Source organism: Aulonocara sp. 'chitande type north' Nkhata Bay, linkage group LG8, assembly GCF_057382095.1.
Source record: "Aulonocara sp. 'chitande type north' Nkhata Bay isolate Kocher_YH1m ecotype deep benthic linkage group LG8, A_spYH_male_GT1.1, whole genome shotgun sequence".
Classification (NCBI taxonomy): domain Eukaryota; kingdom Metazoa; phylum Chordata; class Actinopteri; order Cichliformes; family Cichlidae; genus Aulonocara; species Aulonocara sp. 'chitande type north' Nkhata Bay.
Genome location: NC_141351.1, coordinates 13,963,248 through 13,978,828, shown reverse-complemented (window position 1 = coordinate 13,978,828; position 15,581 = coordinate 13,963,248). Strand labels below are relative to the sequence as shown.

Genomic DNA, 15,581 nt, shown 5'->3' with positions numbered 1-15,581 from the left:
GTTCGATGTTTGAGGTTATTAACTTCAGTCTATAATGTGACATTTTATCTGTGATGTCTTAAAATGCTTCTTTGATTTTCTAATGGATCAACTGTTTTAGTCTAAGATACAGTAGGACTTCTTGTGCCTTTTACAATTTCATTACAATAAGAATAGAAACAGGAGCAGAAACAGAAATACTCTGTTAGATAAAATAATTTTAAAAATAACTAAATAAGCTTGAATTACTAGCAACCAAGATACAGAAAATAACAATTAAATGACTTGTGTAATAGCCACAGATAGAATGGATCTCTTGGAGTGCTCAGAGATCCTTTGGGCCAATGAGGCTGTTGCTGTGTGTGCTGCAGTGACCAATCAGAGAGGCATGTGTCGGGTGGGATAGATTGCCCATGATGCTGAGGAGTTTCTTCAGCATCCTGCTCTCACACCTCTACTGGAGTCTGACGCTCCACTCCCAGAACTGAACCAGCCTTTTAGTTTGTTCATTCTGCTGGCATCAGCTGCTTGCACTCTGCTGCCCCAGCTCACATAGAAAACCACACTTGCCACCAGAGTAATAAACATAGACTGATATCGAAGGCTCTGAGCTTCCTTCCATTTGTAATTTAGGGCAACATTAAACAAATTAATATACATACCTGGCATAGATTATTCGCTTTATGCTGTATTATTATGTCTTCACCGGCCAGCACAGAAAAAAAGCCTTAATTTACGTTTGTGGATATAAATTTGATCAATATGCTACAGGTAAATGCTGTCACGAATATTTCTGCTCCAGAGCAACTAAAACCTTTCCCATTTGGAAGAGAAAAAAGATAAACCTTCATAAATCAATCTTGCTTTTACTGCATCCTTTATTGTTGTTGTTGTTATTATTATTATTTGCAAACAACTAGTCGTTTTTCTCCTTTCAGAAAACAAGTGTGCCAAGTGTGCAGGTAGGAGGGACGCAGTGCTGTGACGCAGTTACGCAGTCGCGAGAAGTCAAACCGTACTTTCTCTTTCTTTCACAAGGAAGAAGGGACAGAAACTCAGAAGGAGACACTTTGGAGAACGAAAATAAGTCAGGTAACTTTAGTGCTACAGCAAAGTTCGCGTAACACAGTACGATTCAGCTTAACTTCACTCCTGTGTATTAATCTCTTTAGGTATACTTAAAGAAAATGAAAAGTTTATTTATGTATTTTTAGCTAAGTCGCTTTTCTGCTACATGCTAACCAGACATGAAGCTAACAAGTCAAGTTGAATGCCTCAATGTGACAAAGTGTTAATAAAAGCAGTCTAAATTTTGCTAGCTGTCCGTTTTCAAACCGTTGAGGTGGGACTGAAGAAGATTAAGGAAGTGAGGCAAACTTGTCTCAAAATAACGCCAACGTGTGGTTAGTTTACACCTAATGTAAGGAAAGCAGTAGGTTAAGTAAACCATAACGTTATGTTCGATTTGTGCGCTAGAAGAAGATGGCTGGATACGCCGGTGAACCCTCTGAACTTGGAGAGGGTGGGGGAGATGGGCCGGTGACAGACGAAACAGACGCCAAGCCTGACCGCAAAGGGAGATTTCTGCTATTTGGGAGGTGACTTCCTTTTTATTGCTTCTAAACATGAAAACCAGTTAACCTTCGAGGGAAAAAAAGGTCATAAGTTTGGGCCCTAAAAATAAACTCAGTATAACGCAAATAATCTACGTACTGTAATAATATAGGTATTAAGCTGTGGGTTTTGCTTTCATTATTATTCCCTCACTCATTTACAAGGTGTGTGTTCATTTACTGCGGTTGTATCAAGATAAGGTACATGTACTGGACACTTTGTTAGGTACACCATACTAGTACTGGATTGGACCTTTTTTTCCCTTCAGAAGTGCTTTAATTATGGAAAGGTGCTTGAAACCTCCCTCAGAGATTTTGGTCCATATTGACATGACAGCATCACACAGCTGTGTAGGAGATTTGTTGGCTGCACATCCATAGTGGGACTCTCACTCTGCCGCATCCCAAAGGTGGACTGAGATCTTGGGGATCATCTCAAGTTCAAGAAACCAGTTTGAAATTATCTGGATTTGTGACACAGCACGTAATTGTGCTGCAAGAAGCCGTCAGGAGGTTATACTGCAAGCATAAAGGGATGGTTAACATCCCTCAGATAGGCTGTAGTGTTGAAGAAATGTTAAGCTGGTGAGCCAGTGTGAAGGTGAGAGATGCTCTTCTACCTAAATTGATTGTTACGAATGTTATCAGCTTGACGGAGTCTGGCTGACCTCATCTAACCTCGCTGGATAGTTTCTCTTTTTTTGGACCTTCCTCTCTAAACCCCAGAGACTGTCGTGTGACAAGATCTCAGTAGATCAGTAGTTGAAATACTCGGACCGTCCCATCTGCTACCAGTAACCATGCCACATTTAGTCACTTAAGTCACCTTTCTTCCCCGTTCTGATGCTCAGTTTTGAACTTTAGCAGATCATCTTGACCATGTCTACATTCATAAATGCACTGAGTTCCTGCCATGTGATCGGTTGATTAGATGTTTGCAATAACAAGCAATTGAGCAGATGTACCTAATGAGGTGGCTGGTGAGTGTGTAGTTTTTAAACCATCCTATCATCTGTAGCATAATCTATGTCTGTTTTAATTTGCTTATATTTTTCTGGTGATATTGTCACCTGTTATGATTTGTTTGTGTTGGATGTGCAAACTTTCTTTTCTTTTTTTTCATGGTTCTTCCACATCTGTATATGCCCCACAGATCTTACAGTACACACGTCATAACACATAAACATAGCAAGCAAGCTCGCACTTTGCATAAAATTAAAAAGAAGGTTTTTACAGAATAGAATAACAAAAGTTATAACAAAACTCTGTTTCTGACTGCTTCAGTATTCCTGTAGATACTATTAGAATTGGTTTGCAAGTAATTTGTGGCTCGTCTTTTTATTTCAATGGTAGTCTTCTGTTGAAATTTGCTTTATTATTCTCTAATTTAGAAAAGAAATTAAACCCAAAGTGTATTGATTTAAATTACTCAGACATGTATTTGCTCATTTTCTCAAGTAAAACTATTGTGGTGATTAAACCACTTCCACATAGGATTTGTGTCCACAACCACACAGTTATTTTTGGACCACACACAGCCGAGCACTCTCAGTAAGATCCTGGATTCAGTATCTGAAGGTGACTGTGGTTTCACAGCTAATCAAAACCTAAAAAAGTAGACTGTAAAAATACCCTTGATTTTACACAGCGACCTGGTTTTGAATAGCCCAATTAAGGCAATGGGTCACAGAACATGAAATCAATCTTAAGTCTAATTCAGGGACAGGGGTCAGTCCTCAAGTGGCTTCTCAAAATTAGACCATAGCTGAGGCCAAAATCATTCAAAATGTGCATTCATTATATTATGGAGTGTGGGCCTTTTAACAATATGCAAATTTGTTTTGTAAACTGATCACTGACACAAAGAGCTGTTTATTCCAGTCTTACTCACAAGGTGGCACTCTGGACCTTTTTAATGGAGAAGTATAAAGTACGGCAGCTGTGTTTTCCCTCAGACACTGGTAATCAAGCAAAAAGGCTCTGCGCTCTGTCTGGAATTTAGATTCTTACCCAAAAATATCAAGATAGCAAGCAATAGAAGATGTAAAAAATACTATATTAAGGAATTATTAATGAAATTCACATTCATTTATTAATCATTTGTAGTGTGCTTTGGTGTTCATCAAAGGAATATCTTCTTGGAAAGAAATATTTTCTTTATTTACTTATTTATTTAGTTGCCTTTTGTCACAAGTGTAGATAACAAGTATGAAAATCCATACAGGTAGATTCTGTACCTGTCAGCAGAGGAGCTACTTGTTGCCCTGTCTGACCTCAGCAGGGAGAGCGAGGCACAGGGGCCATGTGTGAATAGGCCTTTAGAAAGCACTGGTGTGATGGTGAGGTTGCTGACTCAGGGGCCTCACAGTGCGCCGCCCCAGTCAGGTCTCCATCCAGAACAGAGAGCATGTCAGTATCCTAGCACACAACCAAAAATTACGCTTCCAGGTTTGGAGAAACTTGTTTTTTTGTGAGGGAACAAAAGACACAAGACGAAAGCAACGCATTTCAGATGCAGAGTGGCGTAGCGCTTAATGACGAACCCAGGTAAGACAGACGCAACGGCCTCCTATTCCGCTCGACTGTCTTCCTGCTGTACCTGCAGTGCCCAGGGTCTCAGCTCTTTGCACAGCCTCGTGCAGTTGTTTGGTACAGTTGGCACAATTTGGAAGTGGGAGGGGGCTAGAAAAAGTTCTGGATCACATGTTTTTTTTGTTTGTTTTTTTCTAATATGGCTGGGCAGCCTGTGAGTGAGCACGCAACACTGTTGGTACACATTGCTGTGCATTGTTCCCATGCTTGAGTAAGCTGTTGACTAGGCTCTTCTGGAAAAAGCCTTGATTTTGTGAGTCCCTAATGGGTCACTGTTGGCTAAGCTATCTGGATGGATATTGTAAAGAATGGAAATATGACAGGTGTGTGAGAATTACCACTCGTGGAGGATTTCTTCTTGCTCAGTATAGATTGCTGTTTTTATGATTTTTTTTTTCCAATTATCTGCGTTAAACAAAAATGTTCTAGTTTCTCCTTAAATCTTCCTTTGGATTTCTGCAACCAACTTTGGCCGTGACTTTAATGCCTTATTTGGAAATGTATGTACCCTTTGGTTTCTAAGTAAGTAGTTCGTGTTGTTTTCAGTTTAATGTGTGTTACTTGTTTTGAAAATTTTACTTAAGGATCATTCATTTGTAGTATTTTTTTGTATTTAAATAGACATCTCAGCTGCAGGAAATTTTAACTGAGAGAAATTTGACAAACTGTTTTAGCCGTGCAATATAATATAACTGTTTTTTTATTGTCATTGTATAAAAGCAGGAAGAATAAGGATGGCCAGACGCGGGAGCAGGACTACTCTTCTGAAAGCCATTACAGAATTGTTTCACCAACATTCCAGTATAAGATGAGCCACCGGCGAGTGGGAAAGTGCATCATCATCAATAACAAAAACTTTGATGAAAAGACGGGTATAGCAAACCTTACTCAAACGTATAAATTCAGTTTGGCTCAGTGTTATTGCATATTGAGTTTGTAATGTAAGCGTTCTTTTTTGACAGGGATGAATGTACGCAACGGCACGGATCGAGACGCAGGCGAGCTTTACAAGTGCTTCAAGAACCTGGGCTTTGATGTCATTCTTTACAACGATCAGACATGTGAGAAGATGGAGCGTCTTCTCCGAGAGGGTAAGTCATGTCATATAGATAACGAGACTTTTCTTTTTTTTTTTACATTTTTCTTTTTGTTGTGATGGTGTTTCATATTTAATATTTAGATCCAAATGTAGGCATATATTTTCTTTTGTAAGCCACTGTAGTTGACGGAAGGGTTAGCAGCACAAAGGGTATTATTTAGTTACATATAGTTATATACTAGTAATCTGGTGCCTTCTAATGTGTAAAACAGGGAGGCCTTTGGTCATATACACCCTCTTTGATCTTTTGTGGGCCCGCGAAATGAAACTTCCTTCTCTGTCATTGTACAGATATTTAACTACACATTTAGTCACTTAGATATTTTTATATTAGAAAAATGAGCACAAGTTCAACATTGCGTGTATGTTTTTCAACATGACAAAGAAATGCTGCTTTAGTAGATGAAAGAAATGTGTCAGTATGAGTCTTAAATTGTAAGAAGCAAATGTGTAAAATTACAGAAATCTATTATTTACTTACTTAAGTGAAATATGAATGGTGATAGGGAGATCTCTATCAGTAGGAAAACCTGTAAAAAGTACAAAACTTGTGCTCTCCTTCACATTTTTCAAAGCCATCCAGTAGAGCTGTTCAATATAATGATATCGGATGACGATATGAAAATGTCTATCGTTTCATTTTACGCTATCGTTTGTTTTGTGGTGTCGCAAAATAAACCGTTTACGGCAATATTTTTTCATCGTTTTGATGGTCACTGTAGTGGTTTTATTAATTTCCTAAAGTTCTCACTTTCTCTTATATTTAAAATAACCACACTACGGATGGACAAGCCACTATTTTTACGCGTTGTCATTAGCAACGTGTGGCGCCACCATCCTTTGTTTATTTTCCACATAAACCTTTCACAATAAAGCTGAAGATCCTGTTGAGATTTTTCAAAATAAACTGAAATGATGACAAACTAAAGGACCTGTCAAAACAAAGTGAGGAACTTATTTTTTAAACGAGGGGCCACCTCTGTTGCATGGACATGGTTTGGTTATGAAAAGTCTGACACGGACCAGAAAACTGTACTATGCAAATTATACAGGAAACCAGTCCCCACCTCACACTCAAACAAGGCTCTTCTACCTCCTATGCTAGAATCATGTGAAAGAGTACGGAGAACGTTTATGTCAGGTGCTCAAAATAAACCTTGGACTTAAACGTTAAAACAGGCTTTTCTCAGCAGCACGCCGTGTAATAAATACTCATAAAGAAAATGCCTAAAAATGTATAGTTTCATGCATTGGTCAAAACACTCGACTCCAGTTACACGACACCCAGCTGAAAACACTTCACGTAAGCTGAGTTGCCTGAGATTCACATAATTTACAGAAAATGTAACATTTTTCTGATATATATCGTTGTCAGGACGATAAATGTCTTATATTGGGATATGAGATTTTTGGTCATATCGCACAGTCCTACCATCCAGTGGCCTGGATTAAAGTCTTCCTTGGCCTGATTCTGCCTTATGTTAGACATCCCTGTTGTAAAATGACCAAGATGTGCAAGTTTAAATTAATAATTCTTGTTTCTTAACAACCACCACTGGTATAAAAGTAACACATCCTACTACTAAATTTAGCCAGATGTGTCTCTAATCAAAGTAACTGGAAGTCCAATAACCAGGTTTTATGATCATAAGACTATATGAACCTGTCATGTCAGTGATGCTGATAAATTTCTTCTTATAACAAAGGGCTCACTGGCATATTAAATATTTTGATGGGCTGCATTATAAATCATTCTTTATCAGTTAAATATATAACTTAGCTGAAATCTCAAATTCACGCTAAATAAACTTCAGACGTAACTATTAGGGACTGACTTTATTCATTGATCTAGACAGGTTTAACAAGGCCTGAGTCGAGCTAGGAGTTCAGTGTTTGTTTGTTTGTGTGTGTGGTTCAGCCTCGGAAGAAGACCACAGTGACAGCTCGTGTTTCGCCTGCATCCTGCTGAGCCACGGCGAGGAAGGAATGATCTACGGCACAGACGGAGCCATGCCCATCAAAACGATGACCTCGCTGTTCAGGGGGGACAAGTGCAAAAGCTTAGTGGGAAAGCCAAAACTCTTCTTCATCCAGGTGTGCATGGTTCATACTTGATTGTGTGACTAAAGTCTTTTATTGTAACAATAGCAGTGTTAAGTTACAGATTTGTGTGAACTTCTATTTGCTACTTTTCACCCAAATGGGCAGTTTGAACAGTTCTTTGCTGTGGAAATAGGTGAATTTGGCTTATCTCAGCTTTTAAAAACAGTTAATTTTGAATTGCTTCACCAGGTCATCGATGAGAAAACTACTCAGGATCACAATGAAATGTCATTTCATTTACTTCACCAGGCTTGTAGGGGTTCAGAATTTGATGATGGTATACAGACAGATTCAGGTCCACCAAATGATGCCCTGGAGACAGATGCAAATCCAAGACATAAGATCCCCGTAGAGGCTGATTTCCTCTTTGCCTACTCCACTGTACCAGGTAAACCTGAAATCCCAGTTTAAACAACATATTTTTCCTTACAGTAAAATACAATTGGTATATATATAAGTGGAGAAGCATTTCCTGAAGAGTTTAGTTTGACTGATTTCTAGTTTCATTGCTCACTAATGATGCTTATTTTCCAGGATATTACTCATGGAGGAATCCTGGGCGTGGCTCCTGGTTTGTACAGGCGCTCTGCAACGTCCTGAACGAGTTTGGAAAACAGCTGGAGATAATGCAGATCCTGACACGGGTCAATTACATGGTGGCCACCAGCTTTGAGTCCTGGTCTGAAGACCACCGCTTCAGTGAGAAGAAGCAGATTCCCTGTGTGGTCTCTATGCTGACAAAAGAACTGTATTTCAACTGACTGCCGATCCACCTGACTGTACTGTAATGGTGACACAGACTGACCGACTGACTAACTAGACTGACTAGACTAGACTGTTTCAGGTACTGATTAAGCAGTCAAAGCATTCAGGGATGATTCAGGCCTGGCAGGACGCTTCATATTTCATGCACATATGACATTTTGCATGTGGACTTGGGGCCGAAAAGCACTACATGAGAAACAAAAACATTACAGTGGCACACGGCGTTCATGTGTTGATAGTGAAACTTCTTCCTCTTCTTCACATTCTTCCACTTCTTCAGAATAATGGTGTCACATTTGATCTGATCTTCGTTGACAGGCGTTGTGAAATATCCATGTTATTCTACCAGCCCAGAAAATTTGCTGCCAGGTTTTGTGGGTTTATAGAATCGTCTATACGTCACACCATTTCCAGCATTTGCAGTAGATGTTTGAAGGGACTGAACCCTATGAACACGGGCAAGCAAGGATGGGCAAAAGTTGGCTTTTGGTATTATACGACTCCCAGTGGAAAGACATCTTGTCATTTTGACTGATCTAATATGATTTGAAAAACTAAATTAAGCCCCTTTTAAGATTCATTAGGCAGTTTATAGAAATCTTCAGTAGGAAACTGAAATGAGTGATTACTAGAACTTTGATTGCTGTAGGAGTGTTGAGGGACCTGCCTTCATTACAGACCCTGTGCAATGAATTGTTAAAGAGAAAAATGCCTTTTAACATGACTTAGATCATTTTCAGCTATCTGTATTTTAAAGTTTCTACTGTCAATTGTCAGAAAAAGAGACAAAAGAAAAGACAAACAGATCAGAAACATGTCAACCCTCTTGCCAAAGGCTTCTTGTCTCAGCCTTCCTAGCAAGTTTTAGTTTGTAGCAGAAAGCTGGTATCCTCAGGTTCTTTAATGTCCACGAAGTGGGTAAATGTCATGTTAATTTCATATCCATAGTGGTTAGGAAGATGTGATTGTTTGCTGTGTAATGATTAGTTCAGTGAGGTTTTGGGTCAAGTGCATAGCATAGAGTCCGCCCTATTAAAAACAAGGACCATTTTACCACTGTTCTCAATGTAATGTTGAAGGCTTCACTTCTTTAAACTCAAATAAGTTAATCTATGCACCATTATGCAGTCAAAAAACTGTAATGGATTCTGCTTGTTATCTTTAGAGTTCTTCTTCAATATTTTTACTAAAGAATGAAATAAATGCTGTATGATTATAACACTAGATAGACAAAAGAATGTCCAAAGCTGTGTTGTAAATTTGTAAATATCATAGTCTTAACTTGAACTCAGGTTAAGACTATGTGCCTTAAGCACAAATGCCAAATCATTTTACTGAATACATTTATGTTCTCTGCTTATACACTACACAGTAGTAAACTATCAGTCTCATACCAAATCTCTTTTATTCATTTTTTTAAACTGTTGCTATGCTTTCCTTATGCAATTAGGACATATAACCACCACAAGAGCTCATGACCAAGACACCAAAGACCCTAAACTCCCCCAGTTAGGGTATTAACTTGTCCCAGACCTGAAGTGGGCTCTGTACCATTTAAAAGCATGGCCTCTGACTTAGAGGGGCTGATTCTCATTCCCATCACTTCACACTTGAGGGGTCGAGTGTGAAGTGATAGGTCGCTCTACGGGTCGCTCTGCATTCCTGCCCTTAAAGATAGGTGGAGTAGAGCCACCACCTCTTCATATAGCAAGGAACCAGTTGCCCGGGGCAAACCCAGGACTCTGGGGAGATTACATCTCTTGGCTGGTTTGGGAACAACTTCGTGTCTCCCAGATGAGCTGGAAGAGGTGGTGGGATGAGGGAAGCCTGGGTTTTCTGCTTAGAATGCTACCCCTGCAATCTGAACTCTGATAGGCGGCAGAGAATGGATGGATGGTACAGACAAATTTCTAAACAATTTAATGAATTAATTAATTTGTTTCAACTTAAACAAAGTTTGTTTCTGCAGATAATGTGTTATTGAGTGTTTTTAATTACAAAGGCAGCTATTACTGACATTCTGAACATACACACTCCACATGTCCACAATCTCGCTTTTTCTAAAAGGTTTTTACCATAATTCATATAACTGCATGTCTCAGTACCTTAGAGGGGGAAGTTCAGCAGTTGGTTTCATTTTGTTTTAGCTTTTTTATGCTTTTTTAATTAAATAAATATATTTTATTATTTTTTTTTTTTTTATCAGGATGGTATTCCCCATCCGTGTCCATTGTACCCACAAGTGTTAAATCTTCTCAACACATGGATCTGTGATGAGCGATGTAGTGCCTAACCTGTGCCAAAAGGAGTTTTTGCTCCGCTTATTGTGGAATGGAGTTGAAAAAGGGGGAAAATGTGTTTAGGGGTAGAAATTTTAAATGCTTTCAGGTTTTAAATGCTGTTGTCCTCAGGAATATATTTGAAAAGATTTGGGAAAATGAATGACTGAATTCATGATTTATTTCTTTTTTATTTGGGGCAATACATTATTTAAACAACTTCAAAATAAAGAAATGCTCATGTAAACAGTTCATTGTATTAAACTTACACACTTTATAATGTAGTGAAGTCTGTATCATTTGTCTTGCACATTTGTAAACAGACCCCATTGAAAACATTGTTTTTTGGTAGGATGGTGCTTACATACATACAAACATATTATGAAGTCACTGGGTATTTTTAAATGTTTCCATGTGTTTCACTCAGTGCTCACTTAAAATTTGTACTTGTATTGGTAAAAACATTCCAGGATCAGAATGGATATTAAAGTTTTTAAAAAACATTTCTCTCATTGTCATCTTAAAAACATTAATTTTTTTTTTAGGTCGTGAATGTCAAACCATAAGACCTGCAGACCAGCAGTGCCCTAGCAAAGTCTAATCTGGCTCACTGAATGGGTTTACTGTATAAGCTGTGAAAAGCACAGAGAAGGAGGGGCTCATTTTTGGAGCTTTTGTATTTCCCGCTAGGAAGCATGACTTATGTTGTGATAATAGTTGTTCACTTTGCTCATTTCAACCAAGCCAAAGATCTGAATCACCTTACTGATAACATCATGCCTGTGGCATCCTATAATGAGATTTTTACCGTAAGTCAATCTATGCTGGAACATCTCTTTGAATTATGAAAACAGTTGGTTAAAAAGCGGATGAACTACTAATATCATATTTTCTGTAAGACAACTCGGGTGATTTTTTTTTCTACTATTTTCAGGTTTGCATGTGTGTGTTTAGTCCATGAACTAAAATCTGCAATAAAAATGAAAATAAACTCTTAACACTGATGTATTAATCATTCAAACCTAAAAATAAAATAAAAATCATTTAAACTGTAAATGCAGTAAAACCATACCTGGATAGAAAAACACACAATGGAACACTATCAGTCATGGATTGGCCTCCCCAGAGCCTGGATGTGAAAGTTATTGAACCAATGTGGGATCATCTTGATAGAGAACGGAAAAAAAGACAGCTAAGACCCTAAGAAGACCTCTGAACGTCCTTCAGGAAACCTGGATAATGATTCCTTTAGAGCAGCTGAAGAAATAATGAGAGCATAAGAAAGCTTGCTTAAGAAAGTTGAGGCTTTATTGAAAAATCAAGGTGTTTCAAATATTGACTTTCAAGCTTATTAGAGTTGAACAAACTTCCACTTTTCCTTTGCCTACTTAATTTTACCATGTATGTTTGCATGTTTCGATAAATTGTTGCACTAATTGTTTAATTGTTGTTTCAATAATCCTATTACATCACATACTGGTTATACATACCAAAGCTTATTTAACTCTAAAGATATGTAAGCTCTGGTATGCATACACGTGAATGATGGTAAACAACATGTGCAGTAAATCTAAAACAGAAATGCTTTAAAAATTACTTCATACTAACATAGACTTGCTTGTAATCAGGGCTGCGGTGCTGTATCAACAAAGTAAACAAAGCAAACGACTCACTACTGGTACTAGTCCATAGCCCGGGGGTTGGGGACAGGAAAGGACAGAGCAGGCTGTACCTGCTGTGGAGGCTTAGGTCATTTGGAGTGAACGGCCCACTCCTAAAGACCTTCTATGACTCTGTGGTGGCCTCTGACATTTTTTACAGTGTGGTCTGCTGGGGCGGCAGCATCTCTGCAGGGGACAGAATGAGATTGAACAGGCTGATCCGATGGGCCAGCTCTGTTCTAGGATGCCCTCTGGACCCAGTGGAGGTGGGGAGTGACAGGAGAATGGTGACTAAGCTGTCATCCCTGCTGGAGAACATCTCCCACCCCGTCCAGGAGACTGTGACAGCACTGAGCAGCTCTTTCAGTGGCAGGCTGCAGCACCCACGATGTGGGACGGAGAGATTTCGCAGGCCTTTCCTCCCCACTGCTGTCAGACTCTACAACATGGTGTCTGCAGAGGCCCACAGATGTGCAGACAGACACACACACACACATCCCATACACATTTGTAACTGCCTCCCTTTCTCCTTGATGTGCAATGGCACATGTTTATCTCATTCTATTCTATTGTTTTTCTCTTCTTTCTCTTAATTTTTCACTGTTCGTGTACTTTCTGCCTTGACCAAAAATTTCCCACGTGTGGGACTAATAAAGGTTTATCTTATCTTTTCTTATTTCTGGGTAAACTCATAGCTTGCAACATCTTTTCAGTGACAGGATCGTAAGATCTGATGAACAACAATAGACTGATGTAAGACTTAGAAGCTGTTTAATCTTGAAGTCATCCATTTCAGTCAGGTCTGGATCAGCCAGTTTCAGTGTCTTAGAAATTCCAATTTCACACAAAAGAAAGAGATTAAAGAAGTAATGAAAAGCTAAAGAGGTGTTTTTAATATCTGTCAATCAAAGTTCTAACCAGAGGTTTCTGCTTTGAGGTTTAATCTAAACACTGGATCTTGTTAGTCAACTAAGAATCGATTTGTCATTCCACTGCACCAGGAAATGCTCCATTTGTTTTCAGTAAGGAAAAACAGGCTGTGCAGTAAATAAAGTGGCTCAAGGTACTGGTAAACACCACAACTTGATTTTCAGGGTATTCTCCCCTTTCGGTATTTCCCCCAAAATATGTTTGGTATGTCTGGGCACTCTACTCTGTTAAAATATTGTACTGTAGGTACCTATTGTGTCACATGTGAGTAATATATACCTCACACAAAGAGGTTTTGAAGCAAGCTGTTACCTCAGAAAATGTGACTGTTTCTAGATCCTGTTAAAGATATATCAAAGAACATATGATAATGCTATTTAATGCCAGTGAGAGAGATATACATTGAAATTCAATGGCACAAGCTGGGCTCTTTACTTTATGTCTACCTGAATATTACTTTCCTCAGCAGTGATGTTGACCAGTTTCTAGCTCCTCTGTGGCCTCGGGCCATCTACAATTCACTTTGCGTCATCCTGTCTCTTGTTTATTTGGTCCTTTCCTGTTCTAGTCTTTATCTGAAGTTAAAGTGGCCAAGGATTTAACACCTGAGCAGATTACAATTTCAAGAACAAGTGTAGTGAAATGTCTTGGATAGAAATCAAACTGTAGGCAGAGCTTTGTTTTCAGGCATGCCAGGCACTAAATCGGTCACAGTGATAAATGTTTGTGCAAGAAAAGGAGGCCAGTTCAAAAGTTCATAACATAGTGTAACATCAAAGAAAAGACACTAGAATGAGGATTTATTTAGTTGTTTATTTATTTTTGGTGTGAAGAAGAAAAACATTATTAAACAAAACATTGTTAAAATGTTTCACTTGCAAATATCTTTGTGCTGAAAACTAAACTGTCAATGTATTAATCAAATACCTAATCTAATATTTTTAAAATGATTTTTAATTCTAAATTTCTAATCTAAGTGCACCTCTCCATGAATTGCACCATTTGCTTCCCCAGTTGACAGCAGGAGGTTAGCTAGCAGGGGCACCTCGCCTCGGGAAGGGTCTCCCAAGGCAATCTTGTCCTGTGTGAGGAGCCAAAAGCAAGAATGATTCATAACAGCTCTATAAATACATAAACAACCCAGAAACCTTGCCATTAATAGGGACACCAGGTCCCTGCCCTGGAACAATACCTGGAAGAAGTGGCCTTTGGTGAGTCTCTGGTGCCTGCCTGGGCTGACTCTCTTGTAAGCCCATTACTTGCAGAGGGAGCTGCTGAGTCGTTGAGTGCTTTTAGATGAGATGACACTCAAAGTCAGAGGCCTTGGTAGGCTGATTCCTAACTATTAAAATTAGCTTTAAGGATATTGTGTATAGCTTGAGAAATTAATATAGACTGGTCCATCAAACTTTACAGCACAGCTTCTTGGATCAGCTTCCTGTTTTGGCTGAGAGGGGTGGTTGGGGGTCTGACTGTTGCGTATGTATTCTTTGTTTATTTTTCCTAAAGAAGGGAGATTTGATAATGCTTTCCAACTTCGAGTAGATGAACTTTCCGAGCCTCTGTGGAAAGGTCTCTGGGAGGGAACTTGGAAGTTTGCCCGGCCAGTCTGTATGTGGGTTATGAGTATTAGAGGTGATCACTGTACAGCCTTTGTGAAAGCATGAAATGATCCATGGTGGCTGTTAATCTCCTCCAGAGTTGTCCTTTGTCAAGACTTCTGTTCAGAAGTTGTTAGGTTGTTGTTTGGTATTTGGCATGATGATACAAATGGTTTGGATGAAAATTGCTGTTTTTTGATTATATATACAAAATCAAATTCTTCCTATTTTCATTTTTTTAAACTACACTACTGACCAAGTTCAGGTGGGTTCAGCATATGAAAGCAGTCCACTAGTGCAGATAAATAGCAACAAATGCAAACAAAATTATAAACTAATCCCAGATGTCAATCAGTATTTGTATTGTATTCTTTTTACTGAGACCCAAACACTTAAAAGTTAAAGAGAACAATAGACATACTGTTATTTCCACCTGCATGGCTGCCAGTTACTGGCCGCTATGCCTCTCTTTGCCACTGCAGGTGCTGCTGATGTTTCAAAAGCATTTTCTGAAATACATACAGGCAGAAAATATGAAGAAAATTCAAAGAAAGAGTTCAAGAACTCCAGGTAAAAGAGGTCCAAACACCATGAAATGAATCAAAGTCATTGAAAAGTCTTCTTGAAAAGTGGACGCGCCCTACGTCAGCTGTGCCCTTCCCACCAACTTTGCTAATACAGAAGTACAGTACTTACAGAAGTGCTACTAAAACCTCACTAACCAGAGGCAGCACAACCACAAGGGCTCTTATTGCCCCCCCTCCCCAACTGATGTAAATGCTTTCTTGTCAAAGAAGGGGAGGCTTGGGTTAATATATGTCACCTACTGCCTCTACTGTACTAGTGCCTTAAAAACTTTGAACACATGAAGTTTTCTGGCAAAGATGGTCAAAAAGACAGCTAAACCGTCAGATTTTCTGAAGAGTTATTCCATGTCCTACTAAACATGAAGCCCCTAG

The 15,581-nt window shown here is 38.9% G+C and overlaps 1 protein-coding gene across 6 annotated transcripts; it reads left to right on the top strand.

Annotated features, from left to right (window-relative positions):
* Positions 1-947: 947 nt before the first annotated feature.
* On the top strand, positions 948-11,372 carry casp7 (caspase 7, apoptosis-related cysteine peptidase). 6 transcript variants are annotated; one of them, XM_086303695.1, is made up of 7 exons: positions 948-1,071; positions 1,459-1,577; positions 4,908-5,056; positions 5,147-5,275; positions 7,202-7,377; positions 7,576-7,774; positions 7,921-11,372. In XM_086303695.1, exons 2-7 carry the CDS (start codon positions 1,462-1,464, stop codon positions 8,145-8,147), a joined length of 996 nt encoding a protein of 331 aa, XP_086159821.1. In that variant the 5' UTR covers positions 948-1,071; positions 1,459-1,461; the 3' UTR covers positions 8,148-11,372. The 6 variants fall into 6 exon arrangements, with proteins under 6 accessions (XP_086159821.1, XP_086159820.1, XP_086159819.1 ...); XM_086303694.1 differs by having other exon boundaries at positions 1,456-1,577; XM_086303693.1 differs by having other exon boundaries at positions 4,905-5,056; positions 7,921-11,371.
* Positions 11,373-15,581: the final 4,209 nt, after the last annotated feature.